The following is a 21,786-nucleotide window of genomic DNA, read 5'->3' as shown; positions in this document are numbered from 1 at the left end:
ATCCAACATACACATGGGCATAAATAGAAGAGGTAATGATTAAGATGGCCATATGGCCACGTCAGCCATTGCTGACCATAAACAAACCCAGATCTCCAACTTCTCTTTAAAAACAACTGCTGGGAGAATCAAAGGGCTTGAGCACAATAAGTTGACACAATTTTTGTTCTGCCCAATCATTTTTGTGTGAAATGGGAAAGTTCCTTTAAAAAAATTACTATTATTGTTAGCCAGTAGGAATGTCTTGCTTCAGATCTAACAGCTTCCTTAGATTAAGAGGAAGGAGGAAAAGTTGGAATGTACCTGAGACGAATATCACAAGTTAATTCATTCTGCCTGAAATATGGCTCTGTTAGAAAATGAAAGGAATGCAAAAATAGAACTGGAAAAATATTAAAAAGTAAATTCTGTGGGCAGAGATGTGTAGACAAAAATGGTGATGAAATAGCCTTTTATCTGAGAGCTTTTACAAGTTTAGAGACCCATTTCAAAAGGTAGGGAAAAAAATTATCCCAAATCAGAATTAATCCTAAAAGCTTTAGTGTTTTTAATGCAAAAGCGTGGGAAATTTATGCTTGCTTTATTTTTGGATTCTAGGTGAACCCTAGAATACTTTTATGTGGAGTTCTTGCTTTGCATTTGGGTGTGACACTATTGCTTTGCAGTTTTGTTTTTCATGGCTCAGATGCAATATTAACATTTGTAGATGACAAGAACAATTTAGGCCTATGGAGCATATGCACACAGATGTGCTTTGTGTTGATTCAATAAAGCAGCCACATTTTTTTCCCAGGCTCATACAGAAGTCTAAAGACAGATAGAGCTGCTTTGGAGAGGTGCTGAATTTGCATGTCAAACATTAACTTCTGTTCATTCTGAATTATCTTTTCCCAATGACATTAAATGGGTGCATACTCTGTGCATGCAGACCCATACATGTGCTAGCTGCCTGATTGGAACAGTTTGTGGGAAGGAGAGAATCCAGAATGGTAGAATTGGATTCCATGAATAATAGAATAACAGAGTTGGAAGGGACCTTGGAGGTCTTCTAGTCCAACCCCCTCCTCAGACAGACATTTCATTGGTTGTCCAATCTCTTCTTAAAAACTTCCGGTGTTGGAGCATTCACAACTTCTGGAGGCAAGTTGTTCTGCTGATCAATTGTTCTAACTGTCAGGAAATTTCTCCTTCGTTCTAGGTTGCTTCTCTCCTTGACTAGTTTCCATCCATTGCTTCTTGTCCTGCTCCCAGGTGCTTTGGAGAATAGCTTGACTCCCTCTTTTTTGTAGCAACCTGAGCAGCTTTTCTCCTAGCATAGAGCTTCTCTAACAATTGCTAACTGCAAGTTAACCAGCCCTGCTCTCTGACCTTAATTAGTCAATAGTACAGGTAGTCCTGGGTTTACAACAGTTCATTTACTGACCATTTGAAGTTACAACATCACTGACTTACAGTATGACCATTTTTCACACTTACCACTATTGTAACATCCCCATGGTCATGTGGACGCTTGGCAACTTATATTTCTGATGGTTGCAGTGTTCCGGGATCATGTGATCCTTTTTTGTAACCTTCTGCCAAGCAAAGTCAACAGGGAAGCCAGATTCATTTAACAACCATGCTACTAACTTAACAACTGCAGTGATTCACTTGACAACTGTGGCAAGAAAGTCGTAAAATGGGGCAAAGCTCACGTAACAAATGTCTCACTTAGCAACAGAAATTTTGGGCTCAATTGTGGTTGTAAATCAAGGACTACCTGTACTATCGTCCATCCTGCTGCTAAGTGAAATTGACATATCTTGTAGGTCTACTCAGGGAGAACCTCATTCCAGAGGATTTAAAACCAATGGTAAATGTAATAATAATAGTAAGATCAAAAGCAGGAAATCAGAAATCCAGGCTGTTCAGATGAATGTATATATAGGTTTATTGTATGCTAAAGCTCTCTACAAGAAACTGAACTACTAACGGTCAAAGAGATTTGGCAGTAGATAAGAGTCAATGGAATTCAAGGTGTGCTGGACTTAAATCTTGTGGGTGTGAAAGGATTCGAGATGATGACGTGTTTGACCCCTCCCTCGGGATCAACCTGGTCATCTCCTACAAGTAATCATTCATAAGAATTATTAATTATAATAATTAATTCTCACCATTAGTCAATTGCAAAAGACAGCTTTATTTGGAACAGCTGTGACACACTGCGACAATATCTTTAACACCATCAAATGACATTTGCCTATCCTAGATGATTGGGAAGGACTCGATAGGCGGATAAAAATACAGATCCGGTCTAAATATGTGCGATGAACAATAATAATAATAACCATACCTCTTTTTAATAAAAACGACAGAATTGATTTGTCCCTCATTTTAAAAGACAGGCAATTTAATCAACAATCAAATCACTTAAAAACATTAGTGAGGTTTAATAAACAAAAATAATATATTAGTGCATCTGACAGTATAGTAAAAAATATATCTGTTGCAGTGATAAAATAAACTGAACATAAAGGAAGAGAAAAAAAAAGGAAACTAGGAATAAGGAAAAAAAAATAAAATCCATATAACATCAATGTAAAATTTCCTTATGATTAACTCTAGACCACTTGGAAACAAATTTCTCCATCATCTCATTTTAAAACCATATAGATTTTTCAAAAATTGAACGAACACGTATCTTGAATCCATTCCTAAACTTCAAAAAAATAAATTTATTTTCATCCATGTAAAATAAATAATTAGGGCAGCAAAGGCAAAAGAGTAACCAGCTTTTCTGCAAGACAGGGGGAAAACATTGTCTGGACTTCTGATTTTCATAAGGACTTATATGCACCAATATGCACCTGCTTCCCAACAGCCCTGTAGCCACCAAAATCAATGTGGACCAGCATCTGCAGGTTTCTTTTTTTAAAAATTTGCAAGATGGAAGGCACAACCTTGTGGCTCAAGCCGTGCATGCATGTTAATGCAGATACAAAAGCAACAAGATGATTGGTGTTTGGATTGGGATGACACACCCATTGTTTTGCAGATTATGACCCTCCTGTAGGCCCAGCTAAATTTAGGAACACAAAACTGTAAACCACAAGACCAAAAAAATAAATTAAAAAAAAAATTACAAGTGGTCTTGCTCCTTCCTCACTTGGGGGAAAAAAAAAAGCTTCTAAAATGGTTAAATTCATTTTCAGTCTGTTAGGATATTAAATTTAGAAGCTGGAACAGTAAAGTCAGTGTTGGGATTCAAATAATTTAACAACCTTATGACCGGCTGGGTGGGCGTGGCCATGGTGGGTGTGGTCAGGGAGTGTGACAGGCAGTATTTGGTCTCCTGCACCCCCCCAGGAGCAAAAATGGGAAGTGGAGGGGCGCACCCCCCCCACGCCTTGTTTTGGGCTTTGGAGGCCTCCGTGAAGCCTCCTGGGAGCAAAAATGGGCCGTGGCGCCCCGTTTTGCACCTAGGAGGCTTCCCTGCACTAACCTGGGAGCCAAAATGGGGCGTGTGGCGACTCCTGGAAGGGACGGGGTGGGAAGGGGTGGGCCAGCCAGCAATTTAACTACCGGTTCACCCAAACTGGCCTGAACCGGCTGAATCTCTCCACTGAAAAGTGTACGATGGGCCAGAACACACAGTTGTAGTTGATTGGTTAGAGAGTGCTGCATGAGGCAATCTACGCTATGATTGCTTGTTGTGGGTGTAAAGGGGGAGTTTCCCTTTTTCTCCGCCATTTTCTTCTGTGTTCTCTGTATGCTGTTCAATTTACCTTGTGATGTTCCTGTGTTCCTGACTATCTTGTCTGCTATAAAATATAAATGTTAAATATATTTATTTATATAAAACTACAAGTTTGTATCAGCGTCTCTGACTTTATTTGGACAGTTGCTCTGCAATTCCCTGACACAATCCGATACAAGGGCTGGCTCTATAACAAGACCAGTAGTTGCTAGTTGTCTCATGAAATGAATTGCATTGGGAAAAAGGCTGGGTAAATGCCATCTTTTTTTTTTCTTTTGACTTTTAAGTAGCTTTCAGTAACTTTGCTTGTGGTCTTCTTGGATGAAATAGGATGCGGAGGCCAGTCGGCAGGTGTCCAACTTGGATGGCCGATTCTAACGGTTTATTATTCTGCTGAGGTTGTGGACATCATTTCCTCTCCTGTTGGGAGAGTTTACTCAGGGATGTGGGCTTTCTTTTTATCTAACTCAATTGAGCCAACCACTACTTTGAATTCAGACAGGATCATACGATGGACAAGGATCAATAAACTGAGACTTAGGACTTATCTGTACTTGCTGAAATGAGCCAGCAGATATTTTTGAAGAATAGGAACGAATAACATCTCTCTGTACTCACCTCACTCCCATCTCAAGTGCAAACTCAACACTCTGTTTCCCTCCCCCACTTGCTTTATATTTAAAGTATTCTTTACTACCTCATGTCACCCAAAGCACTCCTGTTATTTTGGACCTGTGTGCCTTATTTTGTTACAGGCTAAACCCAGCCATTCATTGACTATTGAGGCAATGACTATCATACAGGTTGTCCTTGACTTGTAACAGTTCACTTAGTGGCCATTCAAAGTTACAACGGCATTGAAAAAAGTGACCGTTTTTCACACTTACAACCATTGCAGCACCCTCATGGTCACATGATCAAAATTCAAAGGCTTGGCAACTGGTCCATATTTATGATGGTTGCAGTGTCCTCCTGAGGTCTCGTGATTAGCTTTTATGACCTTCTGAGAAGCAAAGTCCATGGGGAATCTGGATTCACTTAACAAGCATATTACTAATTTAACAAATGCAATGATTGACTTAACAACTGTGGCAAGAAAAGTCATAAAATGGGGGCAAAACTCACTTAACAAATGTTTCACTTAGCAACATAAGTTTTGGGTTCAGTTGTGGTCGTAACTAGGGGACTACCTGTAGTTTCTCTTGTCTTTTAGAGCAACTATTACACGGGATGTTATAAGATTGGGATTGTAAGTGGTTATTATCAGCAGATGTTTTTTAAATGCCACTTTTCTTCCCTGAGAAGAAAACCTACATTTCCCATTGCTTTTTAAAAACGTATGTCCATTGGTATACTATTCTATTTTTGTCAAGCAGCACCTAGGCAACTTTAGCTGACTTCCAAAAGCTAAGCAGTCCCTCATCGCTTCGTATTTGGTTGAGATACCAAGAAATACCAAAGCTTAGCTAGACTAGGAAGTTGAAAAGCATCACAGAAGAAAGCAATGGCAAACTACTTCCATCTGGTTGCCAAGAAAACCAAAAGGGTGTGTCTTATAAAATATCAGGAGTCATATTTGACTCAGAGAAGACTTTACCCCATACTTTTAGATACAGTGTTCTGATATACCAGTGGTACTTCTGTGCAGATAAAGGAGATACTTCCATGGGCAATTCCCTTAATATTAAAATGATTGGTGTTGTGTTATAATTACTGTGCTAAAATAAGTGCTCAAACTTGGGTAATAATGTTCAAGTGCACAGTAGTTAAACCAAAGCAGGTTTAAATTGAGGTGGATTTTAAAACAGGATTGATGAGATGATGATGAGGATATTTATATATTATTTGGCTACCTGTTTTAATTATAAGTTTTTTTAATTGAGAAAGGAAGAAGGAAAAAAAAGAGGAAAATGACATATGGCTCCAACCAATATATATGGAATATATAAATATCAAATAAATGATAACAGCCTGGTACAGCTTAGACAGCATCTTCTTGATGAATTAATTTCATAATAACAATACATACATTTCATCATAGTTTTCTTCAGGTTGATGTCGTTATTGTGAGCATAAGTACATAATCCCTCTGGATGAATAGCAATCTTGATCAAAGGTTTGCAGCCCCATCTCTACCCAGTGATGTTTAACAACTGGTTTTTCCAAACTGATTGTAAAGAGGAAGAGTTGTTCAAAGCATTTCCTTCCTCTAGGAAGATGGGTGATGGGAAATACACTGTTGAGCTCCTTCAACATCTCCAAGCTCCACTGACATAGCTGACTCTGTTGCCACCATGGTATCACTACACAGTAGCCATCATGACTCAGCTCTGTTCTCAACTGGTTTGCAAAATTCCCGAAAATTTAACAATTGGCTTTTGCAAGCTGGCACAAGATGGCTTCAGCACACGACGGTACAATGGTACAAATCTGTACCATTTTCAGATATCTTTTTTCCCATCTCTGGCCCACCCTCTCTAAACTACTTCCCTATCTTGGGATCTTTTATACTTTCTGACTCAGGTCTGCTTGCCCACTCATATACAAGGCTTGCTTCAAGAAAGAAGCAGAGGGAAAAACAGATTTAGCTATTTCACTCTAAGCAGGGCATGAAAACTGGTATCACAAGTAATCACTTTCTAAGTTATCCTTTTATTGCTTTTGCTTAACCTGACAGTTCTTTGTCATTCTCCTTTACCTATCTCTGTGGAAGAAAGTAGGCATTTGCAGGTCTCCATTGCTTTTAGGTTTCCTTCCACCTACCATTCCGTGTCACCCAGATGTGCTCATACCCTCTGTTATCAGCAGCTGATCTTCATCTTTCGCAAGCCAGCTTCCCCCACCTAGGATTCAGATTGTATTGAAGCTAGATCCTTGATGCTCCCGGTACAAAGCGGTAAGGATTGCCTCTGAAAAAGCGCTGCACTCTCTCTCTATCCTATCCGGCAAAGCTGTTTTCAAATAACAATTTGCTGAGGAGATGTTGATGCTCCACGAGTTGCAAGTTGAAAAACCACTCTTAGGGTGCCATGGGCAATTTTCCACATCGAGGCATACTCAGGCTGTAATTGCGGGCGTGCTTTGGGAATTGTGAAAGCCAGGCTATTGCTTGACAGTCTGCACAGCAGCTGCCTGCCCTGGGACGCTGCAATTTGAAAAGCAGATGGAGAGACTGATACCATCGCCATTGAGAATAAAGGCAATTGCTCTGTGTCAGGTCTACTCATCAGCTACAATAATCAGGCTTAAGACATCTTAGTCACTGAATATATTGCACGATTGCTGGTCCTCCTCCTCCTCATCTTCGTCTTCCCTTTTTTCTTTTAGTAAGATGGGCTGTGCTGATGGGCAGAGTCAATGTTTGGTAAACTGGAGATGAAGATCTGTCAACCACACCAAGCCACAAACACAATATAATGATATCCTCTTTCCCGCCCATGCAAAATCAAATCCAACACCTCCCTGGAATATATAAAAGAGAGGCTGATCCCAGCTCTGGATCCAGAGGGATTTGGCTTTCTTTGGGCACAGCACTCTCCAGCTATCCTTTATTTTATACTTTGCCCCAGCTGCTACTAGGCCTCTTCATTCTCTCTGTTGCTCCTTTGACCTGAACACAGCAATGTCTTTCCAGACCATCTGCCAAGGCTCCAAGGGGAGCAGAAGGGGCTACAGTTCATGCTCTGCTTTTGGTGGCGGCACTGGAGGTGGAATCAGGCGTAGCTATTCTTCATGCAGAGGATATAGCGGCGGTATGACAGGCCAATATGGTAGCAGGAGTCTCCATAACTATGGTGGAGCTACAAGGATTTCCTATGGACCTGGCTATGGAGGGGGCATCTGTGGGGGATATGGTGGTGGCTATGGAGGAATAGGTGGTGGCTATGGTGGAATAGGAGGTAGTTGCGGAGGAATAGGAGGTGGCTATGGAATAGGAGGTGGCTATGGAGGAATAGGGGGTGGTTATGGAGGAATAGGAGGTGGTTATGGAGGAATAGGAGGTGGGTTCGGTGGTAGAGGACTTGGCGGCCATGGAGCTGGAGGTATTGGCAGTGTCCAAGTGGATCCAAATCTTCTGCGACCAGTCCGGGTAGAAATTGACCCCCAAATACAGCAAGTAAAAAATCAAGAGAAAGAGCAGATCAAAGTCCTCAACAACCAGTTTGCTTCCTTCATTGACAAGGTAGGTTAACAGAACAGAAAGTGCTACATTTTTGATTGGTGTCATGGAATGCATGTCAGCTGGTAAAACTTGATGCAATTTGTGCTTAATAATCTAGTAACATCTACAGTTCCTGATGTGAGTTCATTTACTAACCCTCTTTATTTGGAAATTACGTTGAATATTCAAAGAAACTTTGATACCATGAGACCTACAAAGACTCCTAGTAACTATTTAAAATGCTTCTGTTCGTTGGGGTCTTGGAAATGGATGCATTGAATAGAAGGAAATGTCTGGGAAGTAGTAGAAAACTAGAAAAAGTGATTAGGGTGTTCATTATCAGATAGATTTTCAAAATGATTTCAGGATAACAGAAAGGGTTGCCACTTCTAAAAACTAGCATGTGTGGAATTTATAAGACAAAATGTAATTGATTGTCTTATATATGCCTGAATGTTTTCATACAACTTTTTAAAAAAGATATTTTGTAATGGCTAAATCAGCTGCTGGCCTCCAGAGTCCGAACCCTCTACCTAAGCTGTAACTGGAGATGCCAAGGATTAAAAATGGCTCAGTGCAAATGCCAAGCATGAAAACTATCACAAGCTTTTCAAACAATGATGCCTTGTTACTCAAAACATTTGCGGCCATCATTTGTAGTCTATTAAAAAAGAGGCAGCATTTGCATTCCTTGGATGAGTCTGTCTGGAATATGCTTGCTCAGCACAAGTAACCACATAGGCTCTTGTAAAGAGCCTGGGCCAGAATAGAGTTTGAAGGATTTAGAACAAGCCCTTCATTGATTTCTACTGGCAGCTGAAAGAAGTCCAGTGAAATTCATGAACTTCTCAAAATGCTTGTGTCCTTTAGATCTTCATCTCATTCCCAGATGATCAGAGTTTCAATTTTACAAAGAAAAGAAAAGTAAAATAGAGAAGAGAACATAATGAGTTTGCTCCTGTCTCTCAAGTTAAGGTTCATTTAGCTGGAAGAGTCCAATGTTGCTGTTAATCTTTCCTACAGTTATCCCAATGTATTGTGATGGCAACTCCCTCAAATAATTTCTTTTATAGGTTCGCTTTCTGGAGCAACAAAACAAAGTATTGCAAACCAAATGGCAAATCCTCCAACAGCAAACACAAAGCACTGGCCCAACTTTGAATCTGGATGCCCAGTTCCAGCAGTTCCTGAATAGCTTGAGGAATCAGATTGAAAATATCCGCAGCCAGAAGGCACAGCTATCAACAGAGCTCCAAAGTATGCAGCATTATGTGGAAGACTACAAGAACAAGTGAGAACCTCAGAAACAACAGACCGCTATGTCTCTTTCAGCTATTGGCACTTGCAGTCGGGTGATAGTCTGTCCCCTAGATGAGCAGCAGATCACAATAATGCCACTGATCACAATCCTTTCCACAAAGAATGCTCTTTGGACGTGCTGCTCCAAGCCCTGGAGAACATAAATATTGCAGTCCAACATTATAGATATAAAGTTGGGGGATAACATTACAATCAGTGTAGGAAGTTCCATGAATAAGGTGGGAGAATTAATTTCTTAATGCTTCTTTTATGAATTTGTTCACATTCTATTCATTGTGTTTATTATGATAGCTTTGTATTTATCTTGACTTCTTGTATTTCGTATTTAGCTTGGCTTCTGTAGTCTATGTGTGACTGCAGTCAAAGTCCTGGTCAAGAAATCAATAAACTCACCTTGCTTTTTCTTCTAGGTATGAAGAGGAGATCAACAGGCGCACAACGGCTGAGAATGATTTTGTTGTGCTGAAAAAGGTGAGAGAGAAACATCTGGCAGTTTGCTACAAACATGGAAGGCATAATCTAGAGACAGAATTGAATCGTACTTTAAGATTTCTCCAACTTTTAAGAACTAAGTCACCATGGTCAACAATTTGCATGTCCTTCCAATGTAGGCCTATCTTTTTGCTGTTCTTGATGCTGTTGCCAAAAATGCTACATGATGCAGTTATAGGATTACATTCCATATTTGAATCTCATTGCATATGGAAAAGTAGCATGGTATCAAATTATGAATCTGCTTAATAGTTTAGTTTAGTTTTAGTTTTATTAAATTTGTATACCGCCCTACTCCCGAAGGACTCAGGGCGGTGAACAGGCACAGGATAAAATACAGAAGTACAAAAGTTAAAAACAATTTAAAACCAAATTAAATAATTTAGCCCACGACAATTAAAATCCCAATAAATTTAAAACAAATTAAAATTTCAATTTAAAATTTAAAAGAAAGGGGAGAAAAATTAGGCCAGGCCAGCTTGCTGGAATAAGAGGGTCTTAAGAACACGGCAGAAGGTGCGTAGATCCGGGATCCTCCGTATCTCCGGGGGGAGCTCGTTCCAGATAGTGGGTGCCCCCACATACATTTGTTTTCCATCTTCAGGGAGCCTGACATATTAAAAGTATTTTGAAATGACACAAAACCATGAATAGAAAGGAGCAAATCTCTAAATTTTTGTTTGTCAAGTTCCATTTGTCAAGATTAATTGAGTTTTTTCTGTCAAGTTTATACAAAAATGTGAATGCATAATATTTTGATGCACATTTCTCTTGTTTAGAGTAGTATGCATATTCACTAGCAAGATTGCCCTGAAAAATATGTAGGTTTTGCAATTGTTTTCCTCTCACAAAGTGTATGGTATATATTTAGTAATTCTCTCTCTCCCTCTCTCTCTCTCTCCCTCTCCCTCACTCTCATCTACCTATCTGTCTAATCTCTATCATCTCACATTTTCCTAATCTTTATATGGCTTTTGTTATTAGCAAGCTGCACAGAGAATTAGACATGTTGAATAACTAATTTTGGTCCTCAGAGTTGGCTAAAAGTAATAATTTGACATTGAAATTAAAACTTATTATCCTCTCTCCTTAACCATTAAAAAGTATTATACACCTATTTATAAATTCAATAGCTCCTGATATGTTGGAACAGTAAACATGTTCTCCCTGTAATTCACAATGGACCCTTTTAGGTTAAGCTTTACACTAGTCACAAAGATGAAAAAATATATTTGTCTGGTTCACCTAAGCTTTGCATGGAACCTATTGCTTCATTTATAAAAAAAGCAAGGTATCATGTGTCGAAGCTTGCTGATACCTGATTTGATCTGAAAAGGTTTGCTGTTTGTAATTACTCAATTTATTTTATTTTATTTATTTTTTTATTTCAAATTTATATACCGCACCTTCTCCCAAGGGACTCAGGGCGGTGTACAGCCAGATAAAAACATACAATACAAACATTAAGAACAATTAAAAGAATATATATTAATTTGGCCCCAGTTTAAAATGACAAACCAATTAAAAATTAAAAAAATAAATTAAATTAATTTTTAATTAAAAATTAAAAATTTAAAAATATGTTAATGAAGAACAGAAACAGCAATTTTGTCCTGCTTATATGTATTTTCTAGTGTATTGTTTCTTCACATGTTACTGATGAGGTCTTTCAAAAACTGAGAGCTGAAGATTTAAAATTAAACAACCTAACAGGAACATACAAGGCTCTTTGTGTAGACTTGCTAAAAAGAGTTCAGGTATGGTCCAACTGGTGATGAGACTTGTTGAAGATTTACACTGACATCTTTCTTGATCCTTGTAGGATGTGGATTGTTCCTATTTGTCCAAGAGTAACTTGGAAGCAAGAGTTGGTGCTTTGGCTGAGCAGATTACCTTCCTGAGAAGAATCTTTGAAGTGGTAAGGAATGGTTCCGTTCCATTGGTTAGAAAGAAGAGGGTAAATTCAGATTTGTCTTTCTGTGTACCATGAGTCTTTTCTCCCAAGAAAGAATCTTATTTCATAAAGGGCATGTTCACAGGACACACCCTTTAGTGATTTTGGTTACAAATGCAAAAAAACCCTCCACATTATAACATCAAATGTTCTTAGAATGGCGAGATGGCTGACTTGCTCTTCCTTTTTCACCCATCTAAAAACAAAGGTGATTGGAGATCCTAGACACAGGATGGAGGAAAACCATTCCTTCTTCCAGCTCTCTTTTATGGGTAGTCATCGACTTACAACAGTTTCTTTAGTGGTGTTCAAAGTTAAACAACAGCACTGCAAAAAGTGATTTATGATCATTTTCCACATGACTGTTGCAGCATCTCCATGGTCACATGATCAAAATTCAGACGCTTGGCAACTGACTCATATTTATGATGGATGCACTATGCTGACGTCATGTGATCACCTTTTGCAACCTTCTGACAAGCAAAGTCAATGGGGAAGCAGATTCACTTAACAACCGTGTTACTAACTTAACAACTGCAGTGATTCACTTAATAACTGTGGCAAGAAAGGTCACAAAGTGGGGCAAAACTCATTTAACTGTCTCCTTTAGCATCAGAACCTTTGGACTCAATTGTGGTCATAAGTCGTGGACTACCTGTACTTTAAAGAATCTTTTTGTACATCATTATTGACACACGAAAACATATCCAGATGCCACAAAGTTTAGTTAACCCCTCTTTAACTATCCCTCCTGAGTTTGAATGCAAGGAGGGCCATAGGGAGGTCAGTAAACAGGGTTCAATAGCCTTCATCTTAACTCTCATTCTGAGCCTGTAGGGAGTTTGAATGTCATGCTTCCTCTAACCTTGTTAGGGATCAGTGTGTGATACAAATAAGCCCCAGACAGACCCAGTGCTTAAAAGGAAAGAGATGAAGCATCAGATAAATGGACAGAAGATCAAAACTAAATAGCCATGAGGTGACTTATGCAGGGAATCCTCACTTTTGCTTACTGAAAATCCTCATTATGTTCTGCCAGCCATGGTTTTTTTTTTTTTTTTACCGCTTTATCACATTTCTCATCGCCCTGAAGTTTAGACATTTATTTTAAACTGAAAGTCCTAATTCTGTCCTGGATTCCATTTGTTTAAAAACCTTACTTCCTTTTATTTTGAAAAACTGTCCTTTGCATTTGCAATTTAAACAACTCAGATCTGGAAAATCTTTCAAAAAAGTGTTGTTTTTTTAAATTATACAGGGAAAGACCCAGATTTGGCCAAAGCTTTTTGTGTTACAGAATGAAATAAGCTTTTGTAAAAGAAACACCAGAAGGGGGTTCTAAATAAAATTATGAATTAAAAAATGCATGGTATGGGGAGTAAAAATAATAATTCGTGAGTAGTGAAATAGGGGAAAAGTGAGGCAGATTGCCAAACTAACTCATGCTTTTTGGATTCTTTATAGGAAATCTCTCAGTACCAGATTGGAGGCCAAGATACCTCAGTAGTAGTGAGCATGGATAATAATACCCACTTGAATTTGGAAGGTATTATTGATGAAGTAAGAAGCCAGTATGAAGAGATTGCTCGCAGTAGCCGAGCTGAGGCTGAGGCTTGGTATCACTCTCAGGTAAGCAATTGCACTGAGACAAGGAAATAAAATCCCCTAATTTATCCTATGCTTTTCCAGGAAGCAAGAACTCCTGAAGATTCAAACTACAGAATCACAGAACATTGCAGAAGGGACTTTCTTCTACTCATTTGCTGAGACTACTATTTAAACGGTTGTTCTCTTTCTCCATGCGGTCCCTGCAAATTGGACTTCAGTTTCTCTGCAGATTTCTAAAACTGAATTTGTAATTCCCTCACCAAAGTACAATATAGATAATTCTCTGAAGAAAGCCTTTTGGCAACAAACGCCATGACTGATATTCTCAGGACAGATCAGCTTTCCCCTGTATGGCATTTTCCAAAGTTGTAAAATACTTATCTTGTAAGTTCTCAGCTGGGCTAACTAGGGATTCTGGGAAATACAGTCCTGCCTCATCTGGAAGAGGCCAGACTGAGGAAGGCCGGGAGTGATAAGGGCTAAAAATCTTGCCAAGGAGCAACCAATCAGTCCTAAAGATGCCCAATCTCAGTGCTGACACACAGGCTAGAAATGAACAATGATAGTGAGCTGTGGGGACCCTATTTTAATCAACCTTTTTAGGTTTTTAAGCCTCTTCATTTTCTGAATAATGTGACAAAAAGCAATTATCTGAGGCAAAATGGTCCTTCAATATCCATGACAGAGGTTAATACATCATTTGTATAGACTCTTCAACCATGCCCAGTTTCGGCCAATTACAATGTGACTTAAAATGATTTAGCAGCTTCTGCATCTTGGCCCTAAGTTCTTAAGTATGGACTCAGTACTCCCAATGCTTTACAAAGCCCTTTCTGGGAATCATGATAATCAAACTGATGTCAAATCAATATAAAGTGTGAAAGCTATGGCTCTTTGGAGGTGGCTGAAGTACAACTTCAAGCAGCCTTTACCATTAACTATGCTGGCTGGGCCTGCTGGAAATTGTAATTTAGGAATGTTTGTTCGGCCATCCTTTGCCATCCCTGAGCTATTCTGCTTCCATTGTCATCCACTGGGCTGATGCAGCAGAATGGATAATTACACTTTTTCTGCCCAACAGTTTGAAGCTCTGCAGCACACAGTAGGACGGCATGGTGAGAATCTGCGCAACACCAAGCAGGAGATTCAAGAGTTGACTAGGAACATCCAGAAACTGCGTTCAGAAATTGAGCATGTCAAGAAGCAGGTATGGAGTGTGCAGGGAAGGATTACAATTCAATCTCCTTGGGAGATCCAGGTCACTTTATGAGTGTTGAATTCACCTCTACAAAGGGAAAGAATCTCTTAGTGAAAGTTTATGCAAAATCTTCTTCTAGGACACAAGGTGCCTATTTTTTAAATCATTTATTTTAAGTGCATGTTTTTTTAATCATTTGATTTAAGATCTTGAAGCATTTCTGTTTCTCAGGCAGATAACATTCTGACTCAGTAACTTAACACATTTCATTGAAACTTGCCAAACTCCTTTTAAATTACTTCTCTCATCTTTCAATGGGGTAAGAGTTGAACAACAGCACCACATATCTTGTTGCATGATCGTAGCTGAGCTTTCTTCAAGATTCATAAGATGAATTGCATTATCTTTATATAAGTCCAGGTGTGACATTGTTGGCTTGGGTAGCAAAATGGAATGGGTGTTGCAATGTGAATTACATTGGTTTGGGGATAGAATCTTTTCTGCACTGAACCAGTGGTTGAAAAGGAAAGGCTGTGTACCAACAAAGGGCTGTAGTTCATGGTAGAAGACTGGTTTGGCAGGAATAATGGGCTGGAGAATCTTCATAAATCTTTAAATCTTAAAGATCTGCTATTTGTCATTGTCAGCAATTCTGAACTGGATGAGCCAATGGTTCAACTGTGTTCCTCGTTCTTAGCCTCTTAATAATTTTAATCTGCTCTTTAGTGGTTCATGGGAGAACATGTTGCAAGTGGGAAGCTCAAGTGTTGATGCATCTAGCTGAAAAGAATCTGTTCTGCTACACATATTTTATGTAGCATATAGGTAAAGAATCTCCTCACAGATTCTCAACACAGAATCCTCTTTGTTTATGAGGCTTGTCCCTCAGCCTCAATCAAGATCCATAGACACTGTTTGGGACTGGGGAGGGAACAATAAATCAAGCCTTGTCCCAAAGATAATTTTTTTCAAGAGGAACCTGGATTTTCTTTGTTTTTCCTTGAAGATGTTTTGCTTATCATCCAAGAAGCTTCTTGGATGGGAAGTGAAATGTCTTCAAGGAAAAACAAAGAAAGCCCAGGTTCTTTTGAAAAAAAAAAAGCATATTTGGGACAATCATGTCTTGGACAACTGAGAATATTCATAGGTATGTTAAGCCTTGCAACAAGAGGCTTAAAGAATTTTCTAAGATATGTCTTTTCCATGCTGATGCCTGTAGATTGCTGAAGTGCATTAGGAGATTGTTAAGAGTAGTAAGAAGAGTTCACATTTCAGCTGGGCCCAGATATAAGTCCATTCACAGAAAAGTACTACATTGATCTACCATAGTATGGCTGGAAAAGGCCTTCTGAAGAGGTGCCTGATCTGGCTTGATATAAGGAATTTTCTTACAACTCCGCCATCAACTCAGAGGTGGTATAAGGAAATCACCATCTTACTTGGAGAAATAAGGGAAAGAAAGCATCCTCGTTCACAATCTCAAAATTGAAAAGCAGAAGGAATCATAGTAACAGGGTTCCATGTTTTAAAGGAATGATAATTGAAAAAAAGTGGAGTGTAAAATGATTTAGCTCTCTAACTCCATTATATGTTGATGGTGCTTCAGAAAAGAACAATAGCAAAAAAATTGTGTCAGAGAAGCTTACATTTATGGCTTGCCTGGACAGAAATTCTGAATCCATTAGAGTTGGCACCTTATACATTCAAATAAATAAAAAGTAATAATACATTTTTAAAAATTGGATTGAGCATCTGGGCTGACAGCTGGAACATGAGAATAAAAAAGACTTATTTTTTCTTCAAGTCCACTTGAAGAAAAAAAAAAGCGAAAGCTACATTGTATAGAAAGTATATTTCTAAGATAAGTTGCCTAAAGAAAAATAGCTTACACTGGGGAATTTATATTTTAAAAGCCTACATTGAGGAAATGTAAATTAGCAAAGAATGATATCATGGAATTTAATACTAGAGATTGATATTATCTTGAGATCATTTATGTTAAAATGTAATTAGATGTAATTATGTTAAAATACTCTGCATTTGGATAGCTGAAAAAAAGGCTGAGTTTTAACAGATCTTTTTTTAAAAGTGAAATAAAACAAAACAAAACAGCGAACTCAGAACACTAACATGGATTAATTATTTTTTCTGATCTGGACATCTCTAGCTCCCAAGGGCTATCATGCAAGTGATAGTGCAGAAGTATCCCATTATTTATGGTGGGTTTATATTTATGCATTTATTTAGTGGGGAGAGAAAAACTCAGAACTATTGGTGGAAGCCCCTGGAAAATTTCCCAAATGAAATAGAATCACGGCATGATAAATACTTCATCTAAAAGGAGTTAAAAAGATGTTCATGGTGGCAACTAGAGCTGTTTGTTACCTCCGTTGCCTTGCAGTATGCTAAATTGCAGTCTGACATTGCTGAAGCTGAGGAACGTGGTGAACTGGCTCTCCGAGATGCTAAGCAAAAACTGCACGACTTGGAATGCGCCTTGGCGAAAGACAAGGAAGAACTGGCTCGCCTCCTGAAAGAGTACCAAGAGCTGCTGAACATCAAGCTTGCTCTGGACATTGAAATTGCCATGTACAGGAAACTGCTGGAAGGAGAAGAGAGCAGGTTTGTCTGCTGGTCCCTTTAAGGAGTGAGACTGTTTTTAAATGGGCCAAGTGTCCACAAACTAAATCTGGCTAAAAATCTACCAATAGATATAAATGATGTCTATTTAAATATCTGAATAATTGGATATTGTCTTGTCAATATTTAACACCCTAATTTGGGGAAAGAGGTTTGATTTGGAACTTCTGGAGCTCTGACTTGCCTTTGGAAAGGCTGATGAGCTTCATGCCATGTGGGTACTCCAGGTCTCACTCTCTACCTTACCTGGATTCCAAAGGTGTTCCCTTTGTGGGTTGGTTTGCAGGTAGGACATGGGGATTCATGGGTGGGAGGAGGGGAAATCCATCTTGCAAACAACAAATTGGTTAGGTGATTTGTGCTTGTCAGTTTCAAGCTGCAGCTCATAATTCTATGATTCATATATAGTAGACTATCATATGGAAATATCACTCAACCTATTGGGGGCAATTGTCTATTTCACGAAGGAGAATTTTATTCAAAAATCACCTGTGTTTTTTGCTTTAAACAGGCTTTGTGGCTCAGGATCTCAAGTCCATGTCTGTAAGTAGCTTATGCCTTCCCCTGAATATATTTACAGTTTTTAAAGTTGTGAAGATGTGCGTACTAAATCTGTGTTTTCTTTACAGCTGTGCGGGATAGTAGCCCCGGTGGCGGCTTTGGAGGTGGCATCAGTGGTGGCTTTAGAGGTGGCATCGGTGGCGGCTTTGGAGGTGGCCTCGGTGGCTTTGGAGGTGGCCTCGGTGGCAGCATTGGAGGTGGCATCGGTGGTGGTTTTGGAGGTGGCATCAGTGGTGGTTTTAGAGGTGGCCTCGGTGGCTTTGGAGGTGGCATTGGCGATGGCATTAGAAGTGGTGCCAGTGGAGGTAGCTGTGACTACGAAAGTGGAGGCTATGGTGGCGTGAGAAGTAGTGGCGGTTCTGTCTGTGGAGGAGGAGGTGGATTCTCTCACGGCTTAGGAAGTGGTTCCAGCACTGTCATCCGAAGAACCACCGCGTCCAGCTCGTGCACCAAGTCAAGTGGAAGATATTAGGTATCTCTCCCAGTCACCCCCAAAGGAAAGGAACATCTTTTAGCTGCTTGTGTTAACACAACTCTTTCAGCCCCATTCTGGCAACCCAGAAAAGAACAAACAGTGTCTTCTAAAGCCCAAGATCTGGTCTCTATTTCCCTCCCAGAGGAAACCTGCAGCCAGCCCCCGCAGAGGAGGTCATTGTCCATCTAACTTCTATTGCTTTTGATGACCAGTCATGAAATGGTAACCAAATTCCATTTTAGGACATCCAAGAGAGAAACGCTTGAAAGAAAGGGGAGATGAATCAACCACGAATCTGGGTTTTGCGTCCTTAAGTATGCTGTATATATTTGGCCTAGTTTGTGGCTGCCAAATAGTGATGTGCATGAAAGAGATCTTTCCTCACTGCCTGGAGTCTTCTTCCCATCGATGGTTCTCGTCAGTCTTGCTATAGTTCCCTGCTTCATTGAGGAGATCATTTGTTTTCACTGTATATGTTTGGTCGATGTTAGGCAGGTCAAACTTGTACTGCTAAGTTAAATGCCAATTTTCTTAAACCACCACTGCATTTTCAATCAACAGTTGGATTTGCAGAAAGACAGGGTTCTGCAGAATCCTGAGCAATCAACAATTCATGGTTAGGAAATCAGGAATCAAGGACTGTATTGTGAAAACATTCAATCTTGGGCCAGTTTTGCGGACTATGTTGCACCTATCTTCATTTCTTAGGCTTTCTTTCCCATTTTCTTAGGAGCTGATCATTTTCAATAAACTGCAGTCAAGTTAAACGTTGTCTCTCTTTTTTTTAAATGGTTGGTTTCACGCATTTCATTTTACTTCAAAAAATGGAACATCCGTGAAGTGGCTTGCACAAACTCCATGTATTATTTTCTGGGAAATAACTCTTCATGAATATGTAATCTTTATTTATAATTCTGTATTTGTTTATTTGAGAGTAGGCCTCACTGAATTAATTGAATTTCCTTTAGAGGAAGCATACATTAGGGATGTGCACCGATCCCTAAATATGGTCTCCATAAAATGGCATATAATAAGGTTGGGCAATATGGAGTCAGACAAAAAACTTCATGATTAATTAGTCTATTCAGCGCTACTTACTTGGAGTGTGGTGAACTCTGGTTTCAAAGAGCATTCATGATTGGATGAAACATGGATATGTTGTGCACCATCTGTCAGGAACATCTCAAACTACCTCAAAGCTGCTGCTCCTGGACCTGTGGAGCGGTCTTCTGTAGTTGATGTACAACCCTAGGAAAAGATGCGACTGATTCTCTTTGCTCAGAATCATGTTTTTCATGGAAACCAGGGTTGTGCACAACCTTGATGTATTCCACTGGGCAGGCCAATTAATAAAGACCCCTTTTGCCTGAAGGCCAGCAATATCCCAATTAAAATAAATCAGTATAACATAAGAGCAACCAAATTTAAGCATTATGATAAATGGGAGTAATTTAAGCATGGATGCTTCATGTCAGTGAATTCAACAGCCTTTAAAAGTGTTTAACTTTGGTTGGATTTTGGTCTTTTTGGTTGAAGCTGTTTTTAAACTACCTACTCAAGGTCTAATTTTGAAAAAATATTGCTTTATATTCAGAACTGTTAACCTAAAATTGGTATGGAAATTTTAATTTCAGCTTGGATGCTGCATCTAGCTTTTTTTAGTTTGCCATCCACAGAATCTTAGGAATAGTCCTTGTTTCTCAAAATGATTTGGGTTGTTTTATCTCCGGCTTATTATTTGTATCTGTTCTAAAATTTAGGGTTGGTATCCAGGAAACGATCTCATGTCGTGCTGTGAAGTAGGTTTGATTACCCCCGAGTTAGGTCAAATAGTTGACTCCCAATGAATGAATGGTAACTTGTGCACATCAGAACACAGATATACAATGTGGCCCAGCCCAAGGATGCTGGATCAGTCTGAGAATGGATGATAATTCGATTTCACATCCTTAAGAATTAAGCTGGCATTTGGTTGGCTCTGTGATCATTGATCTGAAACTGTACTAAAGCTAGGTAGCTGAGGTGTGTGCGTGGTGTGGTGTGTCTGTTCTTCTCAACAATGGAAACCTAGCATTCCTGTCTCCTGCCTCCTTTCGATATCATAAATGTACTGCATTCACCAGTAGCAACTACATGCCTCCTTTTGCTGCAACATCAGCTCAGAATTTCACTGGTTGGGATGCGATGGGGTCAGTGGGATGGGGTGGAGGCTGCAGTACAGCAAGTACATGAAGGTTATCCACACTATCTTTTCCTGTAGTTGCTAGCTTCCTCCTTTCCTCAGCTACTATTGCTGTGTCATTACAATCATTTCCTCAGGACATCTTCAAAGATACAAAGGCGTCTTCCTGTGTAGTCTTTTCTAGAATCGCCCAACCGCTATTTTCTCAAAATAACAGGCTTCTGTGATAACTGGATGATGATATGAAGACATTTAATACTTGGCTGTTCCAGATCCTGGTTAGTGGTGAGCTGGAAGTAAATGCATACCATACATAACAATAAAGGAGAATATTTGTAGCTCAGCGATTAGCACTGATGAGGTTACCCAGTTTGGGTAATGAAATGACTGCAAGAAAATAAGCAAGCTCAGAGAGCACCAAGGACTCTTCCTACTGTATGTTTCAGGAAGGGAACATCAACATTGAGGGAGTTAATAGTTGCAGATTTTTAGTCTTGATGTTCCTTTTTCCCCCTCTTTCTAAATAATTGTATTACGTTCTACAAATGTTGCACTTGACATTTCTTAAAAAGAATTATATAATGGTATCTAATGTGTGGAATCTTAACATAAAAAAAAACCCCATTAACTTTAGAAGAAAAAAAACTAGTTTGTTATATAATCAGCTCCTTGTGTAAAAAAAGAAAAAAAACCCTTTTATTAACCTATCTAAAGAAAAATCATTAAAAATATAAAAAGAATAGATTGGAAATTTAAATGCAAATGAAACAATTTAAGCAACAAAACTAAAAAAAAACATACATATACATATACAGAGACACGCACACATAGAGACAGAGAGAAAGAAAAAAGAAAAAGAAGTGTCAGTATATTTAAGTAAAGTTATCTTACATTTTTGCCTTCAAACATTAAAATAATTAATGTTAAATTAAATCTAGGCTGTAAGGAATCATACTGCCTGGTCTTGCCTTTCCTTTAATACAAGGCTAATTCAAAAGTTAATAGCTGACAAACCTCAGAAGGAGGCTCTGAACTTGAGTAGTATGCCAAAGGTTGCCAGTTGAGAATAATTGATTGATAGAGACCAAAGAAAGATGGAAGGAATATGTACTGAAGTACTGTTCAGTAAAAACATCAATATCCAAGATACCTTAAAAGATACCCCCTACTTAGAATAACCTCTAATATTAGAAGATAAAGTTATATCAGCATTCTGGTCATTATCAAGTTGGCTATAGGAACCAATGGAACACCTATTGAAAAATGGCAAGCAAAAGAAGAATAATCAGTCGAGGAGGTGGGAAGTTGAGGAGAGATTGCTCAAACTTTTGCACGATATCCTTAATTTCATATGCTGGCAAAATAATCCTCAGGGTTATTGTTAGATTAGAGCCCTACATAGAAAAGGAGGTGCCAGATGTTCAAGCTGGTTTTAGAGAAGACCAGGGAATATAAGAC

At 39.0% G+C, this 21,786-nt stretch overlaps 1 protein-coding gene across 1 annotated transcript; it reads left to right on the top strand.

Moving 5' to 3' along the window:
- The first annotated feature begins 7,239 nt into the window (after positions 1–7,239).
- LOC117662713 (keratin, type II cytoskeletal 7-like) lies at positions 7,240–18,913 on the top strand. The gene is made up of 9 exons (XM_034412253.3): positions 7,240–7,919; positions 8,972–9,189; positions 9,629–9,689; positions 11,533–11,628; positions 13,129–13,293; positions 14,354–14,479; positions 16,872–17,092; positions 17,622–17,653; positions 17,740–18,913. Exons 1-9 carry the CDS (start codon positions 7,359–7,361, stop codon positions 18,141–18,143), a joined length of 1,884 nt encoding a protein of 627 aa, XP_034268144.2. The 5' UTR covers positions 7,240–7,358; the 3' UTR covers positions 18,144–18,913.
- Positions 18,914–21,786: the final 2,873 nt, after the last annotated feature.

The sequence above is a fragment of the Pantherophis guttatus genome, chromosome 2, assembly GCF_059756535.1.
Source record: "Pantherophis guttatus breed Tessera chromosome 2, ASM5975653v1, whole genome shotgun sequence".
NCBI classification, from domain to species: Eukaryota; Metazoa; Chordata; class Lepidosauria; order Squamata; family Colubridae; genus Pantherophis; species Pantherophis guttatus.
The sequence above is the reverse complement of the archived record's forward strand: the minus strand, read 5'-3'. Positions and strand labels throughout refer to the sequence as shown.